We start from the raw sequence: 22,995 nt of genomic DNA, 5'->3' as shown, positions 1-22,995 counted from the left end.
AAAAACAAGGTATGATCACTGAATTGTCATCAAAACAAAGCGTGTCGGCCGAGTGCAGTGGCTCACGCCTGTAATCCCAGCATTTTTGGGGGGCCGAGGTGGGCGGATCATGAGGTCAGGAGTTTAATACCTACCTGGTCAATATGGTGAAACCCCGTCTCTACTAAAAATACAAAAATAGCTGGGCACGGTGGCTCACGCCTGTAATCCCAGCACTTTGGGAGGCTGAGGCAGGCGGATCATGAGGTTAGGAGATTGAGACCATCCTGGCTAACATGATGAAACCCTGTCTCTACTAAAAATACAAAAAATCAGCCGGGCATGGTAGCGGGTGCCTATAGTCCCAGCTACTTAGGAGGCTGGGGCAGGAGAATGGCGTGAATCCGGGAGGCGGAGCTTGCAGTGAGCTGAGATTGCGCCACTGCCCTCCAGCCTGGGCGACAGAGCAAGACTCCGTCTCAAAAAAATAAAAAATAAATAAATAAATAAATAAATTAGCAAGGCGTGGTGGTACGCACCTGTAGTCCCAGCTACTCAGAAGGCTGAGGCAGGAGAATTGCTTGAACCCAGGAGGCAGAGGTTGCAGTGAACCGAGATCGCGCCACTGCACTCCAGCCTGGCAACAGAGCGAGACTCCGTCTCAAGGAAAAAAAAAAAAAAAAAAACAAGTACGGTACGGGGAAACACTGTCAGATCCATGAAAACATCTTTCAAATATGAAAATGAAATATATTCTCAGATAAACAAAAGCAGAGACAACTTGTTGCCAGCTCATATGCTATGAGAAATTTTAAAAGTTCTTTAAGCTGAAAAAAAAAAAAAAAAAAAAAAAAAATGACAGGCTGGGCACGGTGGCTCATGTCATGCCTGTAATCCTAGCACTTTGGGAGGCCAAGGTGGGCCAATCACCTGAGGTCGGGAGTTCGAGGCCAGCCTGACCAATATGGAGAAACCCTGTCTCTACTAAAAATACAAAATTAGGCCAGGCACCGTGGTTCATGCCTGTAATCCCAGCACTTTGGGAGGCTGAGGTGGGCGGATCACAAGTTCAGGAATTCAAAACCAGCCTGATCAACATGGTGAAACCCTGTCTCTACGAAAAATACAAAAATTAGCCGAGTGTGGTGGTGTACACTTATAATCCCAGCTATTCAGGAGGCTGAGGCAGCAGAATCGCTTCAACCTGGGAGGCGGAGGCTGCAGTGAGCTGAGATCAAGATCGCGCACTCCAGCCTGGGCAACGACAACAAAACACCTGAGGTCGGGAGTTTGCGACCATCCTGACTAACACAGTGAAACCCTGTCTCTACTAAAAATACAAAAATTAGCCGGGCGTGGCAGCATGTACCTGTAGTCCCAGCTGCTGGGGAGGCTGAGGGAGGAGAATGGCGTGAACCCAGGAGGCGGAGCTTGCAGGAGCTGACAATGCGCCACTGCACTCCAGCCTGGGTGACAAAAAAAAAAAAAAAGTAAATGTGAACAGACAAAAATGTAATTTTAAAGCCTAGAGATGTGGCTCCCAAGCTTTTTGGTCCTAGTACTACTCTACACTCTTAAAAATTGGGTTATATCTATCAACATATACCACGTTAAAAATTAAATCTTAGCAATCTTTAAAATACACATTAATTCACTTAGAAAAAATTTAAAACTCAGAGCATGTTAACATAGATAACATTTTTTAAAACAGCCATAATTGACCGGGCACGATGGCTTGCCTGTAATCCTAGTACTTTGGGAGGCCAAGGTGGGCGGATCATGAGTTCAGGTGTTCGAGACCAGCCTGGCCAACGTGGTGAAACCCCATCTCTATTGAAAATACAAAAATTAGCCGGGAATGGTGGCGTGCACCTGTAGTCCCAGCTACTCAGGAGGCTGAAGCAGGAGAATCGCTTGAAACCGGGAGGCGGAGGTTGTGGTGAGCCAAGAGGATGCCACTGCAGTCCAGCCTGGGCAACAGAGCGAGACTCTGTTTCAAAATATATATATATATATATATAAGAAATAAATAAGTTTAAAAAGCCATAGGTTCCAAAAGAATTAAAAACTAGCTTAGTTGAGAACAGCAGCACTGTTTTACATTTTTGCAAATTTCATTAATAGGCGGGCTAATGGAAGAGATGAGATTCTGGAGGTCCTGGGGTCCACATTTTGAAAACAGTTCTACCTTTGAGTGACCATTAAAGAGTAAGAAGGAGAAAGGGAGAGAAAGAGAGAAAGGGAGAGAAAGAACTACTAAGTCAAAAGAGAACATGGTATTTTTAATTCAAAAGAAAAGGAAAAAACAAGACAAATGGAACATATATAGCAACACAGTAGACTTAAACCCAACAGTACTGATAATTATATTTACTCTAAATAAAAAGCACAGAATGGCCAGGCACGGTGGCTCACATCTGGAATCCCAGAACTTTGGGAGGCTGAGGCCAGAAGTCTGAGACTAGCCTGGGCAATAAAGCAAGACTCAGCCTCTACAAAAAATAAAAAACAGCCAGGCATGGTGGTGCACACCTATAGTCTAGCTACTAGGGAGGCTGAGGAGGGAGGATGAGCTATGATCGCAGACTGCACTCAAACCTGGGCAACAGAGTGAGACTCTCTCCTCCCTGCAAAAATCAATTAAAAATACATTTTTTAATTTAAAAAATTAAAATGTTTACTTTCCTGTCATCTGTAAAAAAAAAAAAAATTCAAAAATAAAGGTTGGGTGCAGTGGTTCATGCCTGTAATCCCAGCACTTTGGGTGGCCAAGGTGGGCAGGTCGCTGGAGGCCAGGAGTTCAGGACCAGCCTGGGCAACATGGTGAAACCTCGCCTCTACAAAAATACCTGTCTCTACAAAAATACAAAAATTAGCCAGGAATGGTGGCACACACTTGTAGTCCCAGCTACTCAGGAGGCTGAGGTGAGAGAATCGCCTGAACCCGGGAGGCAGAGGTTGCAGTGAGTCAAGATTGTACCACTGTACTCCAGCCTGAGTGACAGAGCAAGGCTCCGTCTCAAAAAAAAAAAAAAAAAGCACAGATCATTAGGCTACATACAAATGCAAGACTGCTGTTTACAAGAGACGCAATTTAAAACATAAAAGACAGTTGTTAAACACTAGACACAAGGAAACTGGAGTGACTACATTGTCAGAAAAAATGAGGCTTCTGGACAAGAATATTGCTAGAGATCAAGATGGACATTTCTTAATGATAAAAGGGCCAATTCAACAAGCAGAATTAACATTCCTAAATGCATATGAACTTACTAATAGCTTCAAAATTCATAAAGCAAAAAACTGAAAGGATATGGGAGGCCAAGGCAAGAGGATTGCTTGAGCCCAGGAGTTCAAAGACCAGCCTGGGCAACATAGGGAAACCACCGTCTTAATTAAAAACAAAAAATTAAAAGGATAAAAAGAAAATAACATGACTGTGTAGAAAATCTTTAAAAATTTACAAAAAAATACAGAAACTAAGTGACTTTGGCCAGGCTGTAGGATACAAGATCAATATACAAAAATCAATTTTATGTATTCCTATATATACACAAGGTAATATAAAGTTTCAAAAAATATTTGCTGGCCGGGCACGGTGGCTCATGCCTGTAATCCCAGCACTTTGGGAGACTCGGTCTCAAAAAAAAAAAAGTATTTACAATAGTATCAAGAACAGGAACAAATTTAACAAAATGTGAAAAGACTTTTATATTAAAAACTACAAAACATTGCTAAGAGAAGGTTAAAATGGCATAAATGGAAATAATTGTATGTATGTTTCATAGGGAAAAAAGTATTCATGCAATATTTGTGTAATTAAAATAATTAATTGCCGGGCGCGGTGGCTCACGCTTGTAATCCCAGCACTTTGGGAGGCCGAGGCGGGCGGATCACGAGGTCAGGAGATCGAGACCACGGTGAAACCCCGTCTCTAAAAATACAAAAAATTAGCCGGGCGTGGTGGCGGGCGCCTGTAGTCCCAGCTACTCGGAGAGGCTGAGGCAGGAGAATGGCGTGAACCCGGGAGGCGGAGCTTGCAGTGAGCCGAGATTGAGCCACCGCACTCCAGCCTGGGTGACAGAGCGAGACTCCGTCTCAAAAAAAAATAAAATAAAATAAAATAATTAATTAAAAATAAATAAAATCCTTAACAAAGAAAATGAGATATACCCAGAACTAGACAAAGAAAATGGGTGTGAGTACTTTTGTAAAGAAATCTTGTTTCGATTCCAAGCAGCAAAAAATGTGCTTGAGACGATGCTAGTACACACGTAAAAAGTCCAAGTTTTCCATTAATTACAAATCCACAAATTATATAACGACTTTTCTAAGTGAGTTCAAAAGATTACAGGCTAGATCACTGCAAGGCATAAAGTCTTCCAACAAGGCGTTAATATGTAAAGCACAACCTTAATCAGAACATTTCCTTCTCTCTATAAATTTTGGTTCGAGCCTTCACCACTCAGTCCCTCGAGTTCCCCAAGGGTGGCCCTTGGCGGGTTTTTTCCAAAGTGGGGCCAGAGGTCTGAACACCTGAGGTGAAATTCAGGTTCACCAGCAAGTCAACTAAATTTCAGAGCTCCCAACTTCCCTACACCGGTAAAATGGAGCCTAGCAAAGCCTACAAAAGACTAGAGGTTACCAGACTGCTTTAGAAAGGCGACACTTGGCCGGGCGCGGTGGCTGACGCCTGTAATCCCAGCACTTTGGGAGGCCGAGGCGGGTAGATCACGAGGTCTGGAGTTCGAGACCATCCTGGCAAACATGGTGAAACCCCCGTCTCTACTAAAAATACAAAAAATGAGCCGGGCATGGTGGCATGCGCCTGTAGTTCCAGCTACTCGGGAGGCTGAGGCAGGAGAATCGCTTGAACCCGGGAGGCAGAGGTTGCAATGGGCCCAGATCGCGCCACTGCACTCCAGCCTGGTGACAGAGCGAGACTCCGTCTCAAAAAAAAAAAAAAAAGAAAAGAAAAGAAAGGCGACACTTGACACACAGTAGGCGCTAAACACACATTCTTTGGGTTTGCATTTTGTCCAGAGCTAAGAGTAACAGGCATTCGGCAAAGGCTGGGGACGGGACGGAGACGGGAGCGGACGCGTGGAACTGAAAGAATCTCAGACTTCGGGTTCCAGTTCTCCCAGCTGGACTAAGCTACTCGCCCGGCCCCGGGCCCAAAGGCCTCAGGTGGTAGCGGCCAAAGGGTCACCGCCTCCGCGGGGCGCCGCGTCCACAACGCGGTCAAGGTTTGGGGCGTTTGGGTTCATGACTGCAAAAACACCGTCCACTACGGGCCAAGCCGAGTGCCATGCCCTGCACCTACGTCTAAGCTCACAGCAGCCCGCACTGGGGCGAGGAATCCTGAAGAGGCTCGCCCAGGTCTCCGGGGCTGGGCTCTCGCCGCGCTGCCTCAGGGCGCAACTTCCACGCGCTTCGCCCGGCGCAGAAAAGCCCCCCCACCTCGCGGCGCCCAGGCCGCCACCTCGCGGCGCCCAGGCCGCCTCCCCGCACAACGCACCTCCGCGGCGACGCCTGCGCCTGGAAGGGGCTCGGCATCTACACCGCAGCCCCGCGCGGGCCACACTCCCCAGCAAGTGCCTCGGCAGCGTCCGAGGAGACTCGCCGCGCTCGTCGGAGCTGGACGTGGCGCCGAGGTCCGCGTCGCCGAGGTCCGCGTCGCCGCCCGCACCCCGGTGCTCACCTGTACCACGCAGCAGCCCAGGGCATCCTTCTGAGCGTCAGGAGGGACGATGTTCCGGGGCGTGTGGCCTGGGTGCAAGAAATGAACCATGGCGACCCCGGCGGCGGGGCGTCAAAAAGAGGGCGAGCGTCGAGTCGGGGCCCGGATCCCGCGAGAACCGGGCGGGCGGCTGCCAGGACGCGCGCACCACGCCTGCGAGGCACACGGAGCCAGCGCCACGCCGGGCCGGCGAGCTTTTGAAATGCCCGGAGAGGCGACGCGCACGCGGGGGCCGGCCTGCCGCAGACCCCACCCCCCCGGGCGGCCTCCTAGCCCCACCCGCCCCCCGACACGCCGCCGCCGGGGCCAACTTTCTCCTCCCGCCTCGCCAGCCTCCCCAGACCAACCTGCCACGGCCCAGCCGCTCACCCACTCCTTCCCAGCCCCGCACCTCAGGGCTTGAGAGGATATTCCCCGAGGACCGGCTGTGTAGGTTTGGGGAATACTATATATATATATATCTATATATCTATATATATATATATACACACACACACACACACACACACTCTTATATATACATACACATATATATTCATTATTTCTATATATGTATATGTTTTTTAAAGCTCTGTTTCAACTCCTAGAGTCTCTGGATAAATCAAATATAAAACGAATAAAAAATATTGGCAAGTATCTACCAAAAAAACTATTTAGCTTTCTTGTTACCTAAAAAGTACCCGAGAAGACCCTTATAACCTGCTCCAAGAAAGAAACCCCGAGAGACCCTTCTAACTGTCCCCAGGAGAGAAACTCCACAAGTTAGTACGCATTAGCTAATTTGAGACAGCAATACCTTGGAAAAGGAAAGTTCTCAAGAGCATGAGCCTTGGAGTTTGAATCCTGAATTAGAATGCCCGCTTAACCATGTACTGTTTGAGAACCTGGAGCAAGATGCTTGATGTCTCTGAAGCTCAACTTCCTCATCAGTAAAATAGAATGAGAATGCTTTATCTCACAGGGTTAATGTAAGGACTAAATAATGTATGTAAAACACATCACAATGCCTTTTACATAGCAAGTCCTTGATAAGTGGATTGGATTCAGATGTTAAAATTATTTTTAAGTACTTTGCCTAATGCTTTTCTTTCATTTATTTATTCTTTTATTTAATCCACTTACTACAAGAAGAAAAAAAATCCTGTGCTGTAGATATCATCCCCATTTTACTCACAGGGAAACTGAAGAACTGACAGTTGAATAGACAACACGTTTTTTAGCCAGCTGATGAGTGGCCAACCTGGGAGTCAAAATTGAGTTTTCTCACTGCAAGTCCAATCAATATGCTTTTTTTTTTTTTTTGGACGGAGTCTCGCTCTGTCGCCCAGGCTGGAGTGCAGTGGCGCGATCTCAGCTCACTGCAACCTCGGCCTCCTGGGTTCAAGTGATTCTCCTGCCTCAGCCTCCCAAGTAGCTGGGACTCCAGGCGCGCGCCACGCCCAGCTAATTTTTGTATTTTTAGTAGAGACGGCGTTTCACCATGTTGGCCAGGATGGTCTAGATCTCCTGACCTTGTGATCCGCCCGCCTCGTCGTCTCAAAATGTTGGGATTACAGGCGTGAGCCACCGTGCCCCGCCAATATGCTTTTGTTAATGGTGGAGGGTGTTCATGTTCTTGGTGTCTTGAACAAAGAATTGGACAACACGCACAAACGAGGAAGGAATGAGGGATTTATTGAAAATGAAAGTACACTCCACAATGCTACAATGTGGGAGTGGGCCCGAGCATTGGGGCTCAAAGGCCCCGTTACAGAATTTTTGGGAGTTTAAATATCCTCTACTTGGGGTAGGCCCTATGTAAATGACGAGGATGAAGGAAAATTACAAAGTCATTTCCTCGGCTTTTGCCCAGTGGAGAGGATATTTCCTATTACAGCTGAAGTGTGAATTTCAGCAATTTTAACTTTAATATAAAACCTGGTAAGTTATGTTCTGATAAGGTTTGACTATTTCCAGCATAGCTAGAGGTGTGGCCAACTCCACATGTCCCAGGACTTACCGAGCTGGAAAGCAGGCAAGTTAAACAATTTTCAAAAGCCAAGGAAGCAGTTTATGACCTTAAAGCATTTAGCAAACCTAATATTTGAACATAATTTTGACCACGTTTACATTTTGAAGACATTTGTATTTTATCGATAATCTTTAAACCCATCTTTATTTCCCAAAGATTACCCAAGTCACATGAACTAAATAAAAGGCATTATGTTTTTCACTTTTCTGACAAAATATTTTATTTAAGCTCTTATTATTAAACCAATTAATACAAAACGTAACACATGAGGCTGGGCACGGTGGCTTACGCCTGTAATCCCAGCACTATGGGAGGCCGAGATGAGTGGATCACCTGAAGTCAGGAGTTCAAGACCAGCCTGGCCAACATAGTGAAACCGAATCTCTACTAAAAATACGCAAAAAAATTACCTGGGCATGGCGGTGCATCCCTGTAATCCCAGCTACTTGGAAGGCTGAGCCAGGAGATTTGCTTGAACCCAGGAGGCAGAGGTTGCAGTGAGCTGAGATTGCGCCATTGCACTCCAGCCCCAGTGACAAAGCAAGACTTCGTTGCAAAAAATAAAAATAAGTAAATAAAAGTGGCGGGGTGCAGTGGCTCACACCTGTAATCCCAACATTTTGGGAGGCCAAGGTGAGCGAATCACCTGAGGTCGGGGTTTGAGACCAGCCTGACCAACATGGAGAAACCCCGTCCCTACTAAAAACACAAAAATTAGCTGGGCATGGTGGCATGCGCCTGTAGTCCCAGCTACTCAGGAGGCTGAGGCAGGAGAATCCCTTGAACGCGGGAGGTGGAGGTTGCAGTGAGCCGAGATGACGCCACTGCACTCCAGCCTGGCGACAGAGCGAGACTCCCTTTCTTAAAAAATAAATAAAAATAAATAAATGGGCTTTGCCATTTCTGTCATGGGCACAAAGCAGTGGCCTGATTGTCAGCCTTCTCCTGGCATTTTTTTTTTTTTTTTTTTGCCATTGTTGTTGTTGAGATGGAGTCTCACTCTGTCGCCCAGGCTGGAGTGCAGTGGCACAATCTTGGCTCACTGCAAGCTCCGCCTCCCGGGTTCACGCCATTCTCCTGCCTCAGCCTCCCGAGTAGCTGGGCCTGCAGGTGCCCGATTCTCCTGGCATTTTTAAGGCCAGGAGCCAAGTGCTGCATGTGGGCAAATAACCTACAGAGCGGTTTCACTTTTAAAATTATTGTTGTTGGCCAGAAGCGGTGGCTCACTCCTGTAATCCCGGCACTGTGGGAGGCTGAGGTGGACGGATCACCTGAGGTCAGGAGTTCGAGACCAGCCTGACCAACATGATGAAACTGTCTCTACTAAAAATACAAAAATTAGCCAAGCGTGGTGGCAGGCGCCTGTAATCCCAGCTACTTGGGAGGCTAAAGCAAGAGAATAACTTTAACCTGGGAGGTGGAGATTGCAGTGAGCCGAGATCATGCCATTGCACTCCAGCTTGAGCGACAAAAGAGAAACTCTGTCTCAAAAACTAAATAAATAAAATCGGCTGGGCACGGTGGCTCATGCCTGTAATTCTAGCACTTCAGGAGGCCGAGGTGGGTGGATCACCTGAGGTCAGGAGTTCAAAACCAGCCTGGCCAACATGGTGAAACTCCATCTCTACTAAAAATACAAAATTACTCGCGCTTGGTGGCAGATGCCTGTAATCCCACCTACTCGGGAGCCTGAGGCAGGAGAATCGCTTAAACATGGGAGGCAGAAGTTGCAGTGAGCCCAGATTGTGCCATTGCATTCCAGCCTGGGCAACAGAGCAAGACTCCGTCTCAAACAAAAATAAAAAATAAATAACAATAAATTTAAAAAATGAAATTATTATTATTATTTGGAGCACAGAACAGTCAATCTGGGCAGCCTGTCCTGTGTCTTTTGATACTCTATGTTTAAGAATAAAAAACAATTATGTGTTTTATTTTATGAATCAGTTTTGGAGGGCTTCTGGCTATCCTTTTTTCCTCATATTCTACTGAGATTATACAAAGCAGCATGTTGCCAGGCACGGTGGCTCACGCCTGTAATCCCAGCCCTTAGGGCGACACAGACAGGAGAATAGCTTGAGCCCAGGAGTACGAGACCTGCCTGGGCAATATAACAAGACCCCATTCTCCACAAAAAGGAAAAAAAAAAAGACAAAAAACAAAAACAAAAACAAAGCAGCATGTTTTCCACAGAGTAGGAAATCCAATGGCAAGATAGTGTGTAGGTTTGAAGTGGGTGCAGTGGCTCAAGCTTGTAATTAACCCCATTGGCAGGCCAAGGTGGGAGGAGTGCTTGAGTCCAGGAGTTCGATGCCAGCCTGGGCAACATAGTGAGACCCCCTCACATCTTTTTTTTTTTTTTGAGACAGAGTCTCACTTTTGTTGCCCATGCTAGAGTGCAGTGGCGTGATCTCGGCTCACCACAGCCTCCACCTCCTGGGTTCAAATGATTCTCCTGTCTTAGCCTCCAGAATAGCTGGGATTACAGGCATCTGCCACCATGTCTGGCTAATTTTGTATTTTTAGTAGAGACAGGGTTTCTCCATGTTGGTCAGGCTGGTCTCAAACTCCTGACCTCAGGTGATCCGCCCACCTCACCCTCCCAAAGTGATAGGCCTTCCAAAGTGATGGGATTACAGGTGTGAGCCACCGTGCCCTGCCAGACCTCATCTTAAACAAAAATTAAGAAAAAAATAGTGTGGATATTTAATCTACAAGTTGCTCTATTTGCTACCTGTGTGATTTGAGGCAAGTCATTTGACCTCAGTAGGCTTCCCCTCATCTGAAAAAAGGAAGGATAATTATCTTCCTTACAAGCTTTTTTTTTTGAGATGGAGTTTTGCTAGGTGCCCCAGGCTGGAGTGTAATGGCACCATCTCAGCTCACTGCAACCTCTGCCTCCTGTGTTCAAGTGATTCTCCTGCCTCAGCCTCCTGAGTAGTTGGGATTACAGGCACCCGCCACCATGCCAGGGTAATTTTTTTTTTTTTTTTTTTTTTTTGAGACAGAGTTTTGCTCGTCACCCAGGTGGGAATGCAATGGCCCGATCTCGGCTCACTGCAACCTCTGCCTCCTGGGTTCAAATGATTCTCGTGCCTCAGTCTCCCAAGTAGCTGGGATTACAAGTGCCTGCCACCAAGCCCAGCTAATTTTTGTATTTTTAGTAGAGATGGGGTTTCACCAAGTTGGTTAGGCTGGTCTCAAACTCCTGACCTCAGGTGATCCACCCGCCTTGGCCTCCCAAGGCGCTGGGATTACACAGGAGCCATAATGCCTGGCCCTTGCCCAGCTAATTTTTGCATTTTTAGTAGAGACGGGGTTTCACCATGTTGGCCAGGCTGGTCTCCAACTCCTGACCTGACCTCAAGTGATTTATCTGCCTCGGCCTCCCAAAGTGCTGGGATTACAGGCGTGAGCTACTGCGCCTGGCCTTAAATGGTTCATTTTATAATGTGTATTAATGTTCAGGGACAAGAGAGCTAAGGTTTGTTGTTGTTGTTGTTGTTTCCTTATCTCTTAGATTTACATTCCAGTCTAGGAGACACTCTTCAGAGGCAATCCTTGACCGAGTCACTGCAAGATGAATATATTTACTTATTTATTTTTTTGAGATGGTGTCTCACTCTGTCGCCCAGGCTAGAGTGCAGTGGCATGATCTTGGCTGCAACCTCTTGCCTCCTGGGTTCAAGTGATTCTCTTGTCTCTGCCTCCTGAGTAGATGGAATAATAGTTGTGAGCCACCACGCCTGGCTAATTTTTGTATTTTTAGTAGAGCCAGGGTTTTACTATGTTGGCCAGGCTGGTCTTGAACTCCTGACCTCAGGTGATCTGCCTGCCTCGGCCTCCCAAACTGCTGGGATTACAGGTGTTAGCTTCCATGCAAAATGATTTTAAACAGCTATTCTACTGAAAGCACAGGAGTCTTCAACATCTGGCCACCAGCATCACCTCCCCAAGCCTGCTCCAAAGACTGGCTTCTGGAAGCCAAGAGCTCTTATGGCTACTCCACACTATGGCTTGCTTTTTCATAAGTTGGAGCCTGTATAAAGGCTGAATTTTGAGACTGCATTAGAGTCTTAAATTCATAAGGGATGAAAACGATTAATGTGAATGCTCAAGGTTTCCACCCTTTGCTCCCACTTCTCAATTTGTGGAGTTATGCAAATAGACCAATTCACTGGACTTTTATGATGTAGATTGACGATGCCGGACTAGAAGATAAAAGTGTAATGGGGAAAGAAAGGAACACTTCAGTTAAGAAGTGGTTAAGTCAATCAACGTAACAAAAACTTCAAGTAGGGGAAAGGGAAGAATAAAGGATGGCTTTTTATTTTTAATTTATTTTTATTTATTATTTTTTTGAGACAGGGTCTCACTCTGTCACCCAGGCTGGAGGCAGTGGTGGGATCTTGGCTTACTGCAACGTCGACCTCTGGGTCCCAGGGTTCAAGCAATTCTCCTGCCTCAGCCTCCAGAGTAGCTGGCTTACAGGCGCGCACCACCATACCTGGCTAATTTTTGTATTTTTGGTAGAGACAGGGTTTCACCATGTTGGCCAGGCTGATCTAGAACTCCTGACCTCAAGTGATCCGTCTGCCTTGGCCTCCCAAAGTGCTGGAATTACAGGCATGAGCTACCGTGCCCGGCCTTTAATTTTTATTTTCTTTTTTTCCTTTTTTTTTTTTTTGAAGTGATGGCACTCAACAACTTGTTTGGTTCAATATTAGCTAAAGGAATTTTTCTTCCTATGTATGGCCCATAGTAACACCAGTATCTGAGAATGAAACCTCATGGAGAAGACATCTCTGAGAGATAGGTAGAAACAAAGCCTTGGTAAGGTACAGTGTTGGCCTGTAATCCCAACTCTTTGGGAGGCTGAGGTGGGCGGATCACAAGGTCAGGAGTTCAAGACCAGCCTGACCAACATGGAGAAACCCCGTCTCTACTAAAAATACAAAAATTAGCCAAGTGTGGTGACACGTGCCTGTAATCCCAGCTACTCAGGAGGCTGAGGCAGGAAAATCGCTTGAACCCAGGAAGCGGAGGTTGCAGTGAGCTGAGATCATGCCACTGCACTCCAGCCTGGGCGACAGAGCAAGATTCAGTCTCAAAAAAAGAAACCAAGCCATGGTGGTATTTTTGAGATGTGGATCCAGTTCTCCAGGAAGCTCGACCTGCAGGTCAGTCACGTAAGATGATACATTTCTTCTCTTCCTCCTCCTCTTCCTTATGCTTTTTTGTTAAGCCAGTTTTTCTTGTGTTGTCTTGTTGCTGCTGCTCTTAGTAACTGAGTCTCATTTGATACTGAAATGAAAGGACATTTACTATAGTAGGTAATGAGAATCTTACCTATATTCAGATTTTCATTTTTACAAGTTGTACATAATAATATTACCATATTTACAAGTTTGATATTAGTCAGGGTTCTTCAGAGAAACACAACTCTGTGTGTGTGTGTGTGTGTGTGTGTGTGTGTGTGTGTGTGTGTGTGTACTGGCTCATTCGATTATGGAGGGTGGCAAGTCCAAAATATACAAAGTGGCAAGTAGGCTAGAGACTCTAGTAATTGCTAATATTGCAGTTCAAATAGAAGGCCGTTTGCTGGAGAATTCCTTCTTGCTCAAAGAAGTCAGTATTTTGTTATCCTTAGACTCTCAACTGATGGGATGAGGCCCATCACATCCTGGAGGGCAAATTACTTTACTCAAAGTCTACCAACTTAAATGTTAATCTCATCCAAAAACACCATCACTGGATCATCCACAGTATTTTTTGACCAAATACTGGCATTGTGGCCCAGCCAAACTGACACATAGCCGGGCGCGGTGGCTCACGCCTGTAATCCCAGCACTTTGGGAGGCCAAGGCGGGTAGATCACCTGAGGTCAGGAGTCCAAGACCAGCCTGGCCGACATGGTGAAGCCCTGTCTCTACTAAATATACAAAAGTTAGCCAGGTATGGTGGTGCATGCCTGTAATCTCAGCTACTGGGGAGGCTGAAGCAGAATCACTTGAACCTTGGGAGGCAGAGGTTGCAGATTGTGCCACTGCACTCCAGCCTGGGTGACAGAGTGAGACTCCATCTCAAAAAAAAAAGCATTGTAGTGCAGTCTGTCACTGACTTGCTATGTGACTTCAACAAACTCATTTTACTTTTTTTTGTGTGAGACAGGGTTTAGTTCTGTCGCCCAGGCTGGAGTACTTGACCACCCAGGCTCAAACAATCCTCCTACCTCAGCTCCCGAATACTCTGTAGACCTAATTTATTTATTTTTTGTAAAGATGAGGTCTTTGTTGCCCAGGCTGGTCTTGAACTCCTGGGCTCAAGCAATCCTCCCACCTCAGCCTCTCAAAGTGCTGGGATTACAGGTGTGAACCATCATGCCCAGCCACACCTATTTTAACTGTAAAATGAAGGTTCTGAAACTAAAATCACTAAGGATTCTTCCCAGCCATGGAGTCCTTATATTAATATAAGAATATAATACTTCAGTCTCTAGGATCCCCCCTCACTAAGTGCACTGAAACAATATACGTTATGCCAGTTAATTATCTCAATCTTTGTGTGAATGTCAACTCAAATCTTTTCTCCAGGAAGTCTTCTTGGACTGTCTAATGGGTGTCCAGTCTGGATTAGGTGTGGTCTCTGTCTCTCTACAAGTACTGAGGACTGGTCTGTAATACACTGTTATGCAATATTTATCTGTTTATTTAATATTTACTCTTCTCCAGTAAATTTAAGTTCCCTGAAGTATTTATAAGTTATGTAAGTTACAACACTTAAATAGCACTTAGCATAGGTATTTAAGGAAATGAATGTTAAAGGCCGCTGCTGAGTGGGGAAAAAAAAAAACAAAAAGGAAATGGATGATGTTCCAGTATTAAAAATGTCTGCAGGCTGGGCGTGGTGGCTCACACCTGTAATTCCAGCACTTTAGGAGGCTGAAGCAAGAGGATAGTTTGAGGACAAGAGTTCAAGACCAGCCTGAGCAACACAGGGAGACAAAAAATTAAAAAATTAGCCGAGTGTGGTGGCATGCACCACGATCATGCCACTGCACTCCAGCCTGAGTGACAGAGTAAGACCCTGTCTCAAAAAATAAAATAAAAACTTCTCCAGTAAAAGTAGCCTTTTTCAGAAAGCAGTCATTAGAAGTGGATCACTAAGGAATTTGAAGTTTGCATTAATATTAACTTTTAAAGCCAAATGTCTAGAATAAAAGTAGACAAGACACCCTTTACATAAAATTTATAACATTTATTTAGGCAAAAAAAAAAAATCCCGAAACAAAAATCTGTACACACAACATTAATAATTAAGTGATGTCCTGATTTAAAATATAGCATGATTCATGTACAGAATACTCCCATTCATCTGGCCATAGTGAGAACAGTGCCTTCAGTACAGATAATTGAGAGTCTTTGAAATATACACACTTTGCAATGAATTTTTTATATCCTTAGAAAGGAGTTAAACTGTTCTATCAGAATTCAAACAAAACATAACTTTTCTCACACTCATAAGTCAGTGAGAATTTGACAGTGGGAATTCTACAAAAGTGAGGGATTTCTTAATTTTTGTTGTTGCAGATTATCTGAGAGTATAAAGTTTTTAAGGAAAAACAATGCTCTTAAGATCCTGCTTTTTTTTTTTTTTTTTTTTTTTTTTTGAGACGGAGTCTCGCTCTGTCGCCCAGGCTGGAGTGCAGTGGCGCAATCTCAGCTCACTGCAAGCTCTGCCTCCCGGGTTCACGCCATTCTCCTGCCTCAGCCTCTCCGAGTAGCTGGGACTACAGGCGCCCGCCACCACGCCCGGCTAATTTTTTTTTTTTGTATTTTTAGTAGAGACGGGGTTTCACCGTGGTCTCGATCTCCTGACCTCATGATCCACCCGCCTCGGCCTCCCAAAGTGCTGGGATTACAAGCGTGAGCCACCGCGCCCGGCCTAAGATCCTGCTTTTATTAAAGTGTCTCAGCTTTCATTAGCTAAGTAGCTTCTTCTAGGCTGCTTAAAATAAGCTTAAAAGGACCCAATTTGAACAGTTGTTCCCAAAATAAGTCCAAAATTAAGCACATAATATTAATAAAGTAGATTTATGATTTCCCAAAAAATAATTTTGATAAATTTGGATTTTGGAAATATTCTTAATAGCCATTCTGTCTAGCTGTAAAGTTAGGCTGTGCTTTACTTTAGAGTCATGAGAAACAGCACTGATCTTTGCAAAACTTACCCCAAAAAATGGGGAGAGAGAAAAACAGGAAGAAAAGTCTCTTTCTTAGGCTACCAGTCAGTTAACAAAGTATCTTAGGTTAAGATTTGGAAACCAAAGAATGCATAATTAGGAGTGTACCATATCATGCAAAGTCTATGAAATACTAAAAAAGGTAAAACAGTTACTCATTTAAAGCACAATGAGCAAATTCTCTTATCATACAGCTATTCTCATCACCGGACAAAGGTTGGTTTTGCATTATTCCTAAAATAAAACAGTTCGTGAGTGAATACTGCAAATTAAAAACTGTCAATACACAGCAAATGATAAGGACTAAACATCCATTATCCACAAACTCATTTGAAACTGCTACCATGGATTTGAGAGGGAAACCAAAGTTTGCAAACCTCTCTGGGAGCTGTGTCAAAGTTAGTATTCTGAAGTCCTAGCAATACAAAGTCCCCAAAGAAGTAAAACACAGATAAAAGTGGAAGAGCCTACATCAGCTCAAAGTAACATACTTCCTTTAACTTATGCCTTCAGTTTAATAATACTGTTTATACCACTATAAACGTTGTATAATAACCAAATAATGTAAACATACCATTAGAGGGCAGGAGAGGGATGGGTTTCACCATATACAAGTTTGTTGCCCCTGCTACCTCTTTTCAACCTTGGGTACAGCTGTACATTGTTCTATAGGAGTAATGCGTTTAAAAACACTAAGCTAAATCTCTGGTAAATTAACCTAATTTAGCATATAAAATATGTTTTAAAATGTGCTCAAAAGGGATAGGAAGATGGCCTGATGTTATGTTGATGCATGGCATAATTAAAAACACAGCTAAGACCAGGCGCTGTGGCTCATGCCTGTGATTCCAGCACTTTGGGAAGCTGAGGTGGGAAAATCACTTGAGGCCAGGAGTTCGAGACCAGCCTGGGCAACACAGTGAGACACCGTCTCTCTCTCGCGCTCTTTTTTTTTTTTTTTTTTAACATAGCCAAATAAGATGACTGGGGAGAAAACAGATTAACACAAAAGGTCCCACCTGTAAGGGCAACTTCCTAAAGCTAGATATATAGAACTGATGGTTTTAAACATAAAACTTGATTATGTGGAAGTTTGCAAATGAAATATATCATGAAAGCAAATTCCCATGCAGCTTTATTCACTTCCACCATGTGTTATCTACTTAAGGTGACTAGTGCCACTATAAGGCATTACTGTCCCGGGGTGACAAGAAGCAGTATTTATAGTCAATTCCTGAAACTGGGGGTCTGATATGCTTTTTAAAAATCCTAAACTAACTAAGATCAGTAGCCACGGAGTCATTGGCTTGAGGGTAAACTAATCCCTTATACCACTTGATTTATTTTATTAATTAGTTAATAATGCAGTTAATTTTCAACTGCAAAAAGAAAAAATTATTTTGGGGAGTAGAAAGACCACAGCAATAACTACTTGATGCAAAAAATAAGACGCCTTAATTGTATTTGCTCAAAACTGTATGTTTTACTCAATGATACCAATATTTATCATTATAATCTATTTTTTAAAAATTTTCCTCATTATGCCCTAGAACACCATTATACTCTAAAAAGTCAAATTCCATTTCCTTTAGATTTACTGTTGCTTGTGGACTGATGTAGCGATATATATATATATATATATATATATTTTTTTTTTTTTTTGAGATGGAGTCTCGCTCTGTCGCCCAGGCTGGAGTGCAGTGGTGCGATCTCGGCTCACTGCAAGCTCCGCCTCTCGGGTTCACGCCATTCTCCTGCCTCAGCCTTCCAAGTAGCTGGGACTACAGGCGCCCGCCACCACGCCCGGCTAATTTTTTGTATTTTCAGTAGAGACGGGGTTTCACCGTGTTAGCCAGGATGGTCTCGATCTCCTGACCTTGTGATCCGCCCGCCTCGGCCTCCCAAAGTGCTGGGATTACAGGCGTGAGCCACCGTGCCCGGCCTGATGTAGTGATATTTTACATTGGAGCCCACCAATGATTTGAACAATGAGTGGTTCAACCCTAGTCTAAACTGTGCTTGAAATAGCACCTCTAGCCACTGAGAGATAACACTCAAAGTCACCAATAAAAGTTACATTCTAGTCTACAGGTGCAAAAGGGAGGCCTTGTAGATTCTAACTATAGATACTGGCCACTTATGCCTCATAATTCCAATATATACATCCACTGTATTTTAGCCAGATTCAGGACCTTACAGACAATTCTGTGCCTTAATTCTATACACAATTTTAGGAACCATCCCGACTGCGAAGGCACTCAAATTTTTATATATTTGGGATGTAATAAATTATTATGCTTTTAAGACTCAGAAGTATCTGGCCACTACTGATGTTCACGAAGTAGGAAATTTAGCCTGTAGTTCCAGCTACTCCAGAGGCTGAAGGGGTAGGATCATGTAAGCCCAAGAGGCTGCAGTGAGCTATGATTGTGCCACTGCACTCCAGCTTGGGCAACAGAGTGAAACTCTGTCTCTACAAAAAGAAAAAAAGTAGGAAATTTAATTTTTTTTTCCCCCAGAAGAGTCTCACTCCGTTGCCCAGGTGGAGTGCAGTGGCACGATCTTAGCTCACTGCAACCTCCACCTCCTGGGTTCAAGTGATTCTCGTGCCTCAGCCTCCCGAGTAGCTGGGACTATAGGCGTGCAAAAAAGCCACCATGCCCAGCTAATTTTTGTATTTTTAGTAGAGACAGGGTTTCACCACGTTGGCCAGGCTGGTCTCGAACTCCTGATCTCAAGTGATCCGCCCGCCTCAGCCTCCCAAAATGCTGGGATTACAGGCAAGAGCCACTACGCCCACCCTTGCTTTTAAATATTTTGGATGCTTCATCTATTAAGAAGTTATTCTGAGTAAAGAAGGGATTTACTGTTTTCTGTACACTTTTAGCCATTTCTGAAAATAATTTGTAAAGACAAAAACCTAGCATTCGCCTGTAACGAAATATGCACTTTTGTCTTGAACACTATAAAACAGCAACTTGAAGCCAAACTTCTTAAATAGGCTTTCCCTTAACTACACTAGATAAAAGACCTGGAAACGGTCAACATATCTAGCAATTTCCAAACTACCACAGGCCATCTCGTTTTCTGAACTTTGTCTTAGACATTAACATACAGAAAAGAAAAAAAAAAAACTTTTAAAAGAATTGTCTATTTTGTCTGAAATAAACTTAGTCTGTGAAAATTTATCTTACACCTATAAAAATTCCTTAAGCCAATTAAGTCAGCATTAACCCAGCATTTAATATGGTTTTCAGTGATTCTAAATATCTATTTAGATATTTATTTGAGTCAGTGTCTCGCTCTGTTGCCCAGGCGCCACCACACCCAGCTAATTAAAAAAAAATTTTTTTTTTGGTAGAGATCGAGTCTCACTATGTTGCCCAGGCTGGTCTTGAACTTCTGGGCTCAAGCAATCCTCCTGCTTCAGCCTCCCAAAGTGCTGGGATTACAAGCATGAGCCACTGCATCCGGACCTAAATGCCTACTTTCTTTTAACTCAGTTTTCATTCACATGAAGGAACTCCAAAAAAATTCAAGTCTGATTATTGTGATAATGGTATAAAATATGTTTGTCAAAAAATGTCATCAGTGAACTAACAAACTAGCTCCTTTCTAAATTAAAATGCTTCCGAGTAATCACTATAATTTTAAATCTCTATTGAAAACACTGGACATCTATGAAAAAAAATGTAGTTATCTGGGATTGTAGATTGACCTTATTCACAAAATAAAATTTTAAATGAAAATTAAGTTTCTTGGTGACTTGCTATCTCTCAAGTGCTATTACTGATATAAGTGATTCTTTTTTTTTTTTTTTTTTTTTTGAGACGGAGTCTTTCTCTGTCCCCCAGGCTGGAGTGCAGTGGCGCGATCTCGGCTCACTGCAAGCTCTGCCTCCCGGGTTCACGCCATTCTCCTGCCTCAGCCTCCCGAGTAGCTGCGACTACAGGCACCCGCCAACATGCCCGGCTAATTTTTTGTATTTTTAGTAGAGACGGGGTTTCACCGTGTTAGCCAGGATGGTCTCGATCTCCTGACCTCGTGATCCGCCCGCCTCGGCCTCCCAAAGTGCTGGGATTACAGGCTTGAGCCACCGCGCCCGGCCAGTGATTCTTTACTATACTGTATCAGATACCTTAAGGAGAGGTAATTGTCTAAAAAAAATCCGTCAAAAATATGTGCTGTTATGCACTGCGAGTAGAATCATTACATTTAATCATTTAAAGAGTTTCTTTTCTTTCATTTTTGGCAGTGAGATGGGGACACTTTCTCTAACATGAACACATTAACAAGATACACATATTTTGAACAAGAGATTTTAACTTTTTATGGCAAAATTTACTGGTGTCAATTGTATTTTAACTGAGAGGTTAACACCATGTTGTTGTCTCTATTCCACTGAACAAAAATGACTTTGAAATAGAGGAGAATAGCCAGTTTTAACTGGCGATAATTTTTTAAAATCACATTTTCACAACAATACGACATATGGAGATGTAGACAGTTAGTCTTTAACACAGAGTGCTGTAATATTTTATACTGTGGTGCTTGGGGAAATATTCCTAGAGAATAACCAGCAGTCTGTGCAGGAAGCAGCAGTCCACACTTCTAGGTATAAATATGGAGAACAAGCTTCTGCTCACCGCCTCAAGAGAGGTGGGCTCCCGAAGGGTAGCCTCTCTCATTTTAAAACCTATACCATGAAAGCAATTCCCAGTTCCTACATTCTGTTCTCCCTTCATAATTTTTCTTTCTCATACATCTTTCCGCCAGCCATCCAGGCTCCTGCCAGTGATTAGCTTCCACAAGATGATCCACATTTCCCTTCTTTCACACTAAGAAGGACATCTTATAAAAGATACACAGATAGAGAAGAAAGGCATTTTATATAGAAGCAGTATAAAATTTACAACGGAAGCAGTGTCAGAAATCAGGTCAACAGCTTATGTGAAGCTGCAAATTGACTGCAAGGGACTCTGAGATCAGAAAAGTCTGGCCTAAGGGTTCGTGCAAACTTTACCATAAAACTGTAGAATCTCAAGCACAAGTAAGTTCAAACACCGAAAGATGTGGAAAATTTCCTAAAAGGCAATGATAAAGGAAGAGACCCTTCTTGACTAATAAGTTAAAATCACAAGACAAATTAGAGACTGTTCACATGGGCAGTACTATACAGTATCAATCCCAAACTGATATTATGACTCTTGTCATAGAAACCCCCAAAACATCAGGGAGGGTAAGATATTCCAAATGGACCAATCACAAAAAGGATTCCTGTGATTCAATTATCCAATACTTATGGCTATCAATTTAGTCTGGCTTGGGGCTGTTTTTTACAGGGAGGTGGCCTCCCATGGCGCACAATGTGTTTTTCTAAGCTATCCAGAATGGCCACAGCAATCTGTTGGACATGGGGATCAGTATGTTCATGATCTTTAATGTTGTATAAATGCTGCAATCCTCCTTCTTCAATCAGCATGCTGCAATACCTTGAAGCTGAAAAAAAAAAAAAACCACAAAACAGGAGAAATAGCTTTTCTTAAAACATTTGAAAATTATTCCACAAAAAAATGACTTCTAGGAGCCGTTTTTCTTAGCTGTTTTGTTATTGACCACTAACATGCTACAGCTTGATAAATAACCTCTATACTGATGTTATGTCTACAGTGCAAGGCCTACACATTCAATCAATAAATAGCTAACTTGATTTTTCTAACCTCAAGACATATACAATCTGTATTAAAAAAATAAAAACAATCATAACTACCTTATCTTTGACCCAAAATCACAGGTAAGTGTTATATTTTTATGCATTTCCTATGCTTTTTTTTTTTTTTTTTTTTTTAGACAGAGTCTTGCCCTGTTGCCCAGGCCGGAGTACAGTGGCACAATCTCAACTCACTGCAGCCTCCACCTCCCGGGTTCAAGCGATTCTTGTGCCTCAGCCTGGAAGTACAGGCACATGCCACCACCCCTGGCTAATTTTTTTATTTTTAGTAGAGATGGGGTTTTACCATGTTGCCTAGGCTGGTCTCGAACTCCTGCCCTCAAGCAATCCTCTCGCCTCAGCCTCCCAAAGTACTAGAATTACAGGCATGAGCCACAGTGCCAGGCTGCATTTCCTATACTTTTTAAAAACTTAATGGCACTCATACTGCACATACAATTTTTAAATTTTTGAAGTATTTTATTTGCCTTTTTTTTTTTTTTTTTTTTTTTTTAAGACAGTCTCATTCTGTTGCCCAGGCTGGGGTGATCATGGCTCACTGCAGCTTGCTGTGTTGCCCAGGCTGGAGTCCAATGGCACAATTTTGGCTCACTGCAACCTCTGCCTCCCGGGTTCAAGCAATTCTCCTTCCTCAGTCTCCTGGGTAGCTGAGACTATAGGCACCAGCCACCACACCTGGCTAAATTTTTGTATTTTTGGTAGAGGCAGGGTTTTACCAGGCTGGCCAGGCCAGTCTCAAACTCCTGACCTTAAGTGATCTGCCTGCCTCAGCCTCCCAAAGTGCTGGGGTTACAGGTGTGAGCCACCACACCCAGCCACATTAAAACATTTTAATACAAATAGAATTGAATTCCATTTAAATGTAAACAAAATAAGCCCACAAGGTAGGAACCTAAACTATCTGAGTTGGAGACAAAATATTCTAATATTCCCCAAATTACAGTGCATTTTAGAATAAATTATTCAGGTGCTGGGCGCAGTGGCTCACACCTGTAATCCCAGCACTTTGGGAGGCCGAGGTGGGCGGATCACGAGGTCAGGAGATCGAGACCATCCTGGCTAACATGGCGAAACCCGTCTCTACGAAAAATACAAAAAAATTAGCCGGGCGTGGTGGCGGGCGCCTGTAGTCCCAGCTACTTGGGAGGCTGAGGCAGGAGAATGGCGTGACGTGGGAGGCGGAGCTTGCAGTGAGCCGAGATCACGCCACTGCACTCCAGCCTGGATGACAGCAAGACAACGTCTCAAAAAAAAAAAAAGAATAAATTATTCAGGGCTGTCATTCCATA

At 43.8% G+C, this 22,995-nt stretch overlaps 2 protein-coding genes across 7 annotated transcripts in view; both read right to left on the bottom strand.

Annotated features, from left to right (window-relative positions):
• The window catches only part of ZYG11A (zyg-11 family member A, cell cycle regulator), a 61,139-nt gene extending 55,364 nt beyond the window's left edge, over positions 1 to 5,775 (bottom strand). For all 4 annotated transcript variants that reach the window (XM_032136577.2, XM_058430896.1, XM_058430898.1 and 1 more), the window contains exon 1: positions 5,684 to 5,775. In XM_032136577.2, coding sequence (XP_031992468.1) covers positions 5,684 to 5,773 — 90 coding nt within the window. In that variant the 5' untranslated portion in view covers positions 5,774 to 5,775. The remainder of the gene's footprint in view (positions 1 to 5,683) is intronic.
• Positions 5,776 to 10,187: 4,412 nt separating this feature from the next.
• The window catches only part of ZYG11B (zyg-11 family member B, cell cycle regulator), a 112,638-nt gene continuing 99,830 nt past the window's right edge, over positions 10,188 to 22,995 (bottom strand). For 2 of the 3 annotated variants that reach the window (XM_032136574.2, XM_058430523.1), the window contains exon 14: positions 19,778 to 21,474. In XM_032136574.2, coding sequence (XP_031992465.1) covers positions 21,284 to 21,474 — 191 coding nt within the window. In that variant the 3' untranslated portion in view covers positions 19,778 to 21,283. Of the gene's footprint in view, positions 13,038 to 19,777; positions 21,475 to 22,995 lie in introns of those variants that run through there. The other variant, XM_058430524.1, reaches the window with a different exon arrangement.

The sequence above is a fragment of the Hylobates moloch genome, unplaced genomic scaffold, assembly GCF_009828535.3.
Source record: "Hylobates moloch isolate HMO894 unplaced genomic scaffold, HMol_V3 SCAFFOLD_18, whole genome shotgun sequence".
In the NCBI taxonomy this organism is placed as follows: Eukaryota; Metazoa; Chordata; class Mammalia; order Primates; family Hylobatidae; genus Hylobates; species Hylobates moloch.
The sequence above is the reverse complement of the archived record's forward strand: the minus strand, read 5'-3'. Positions and strand labels throughout refer to the sequence as shown.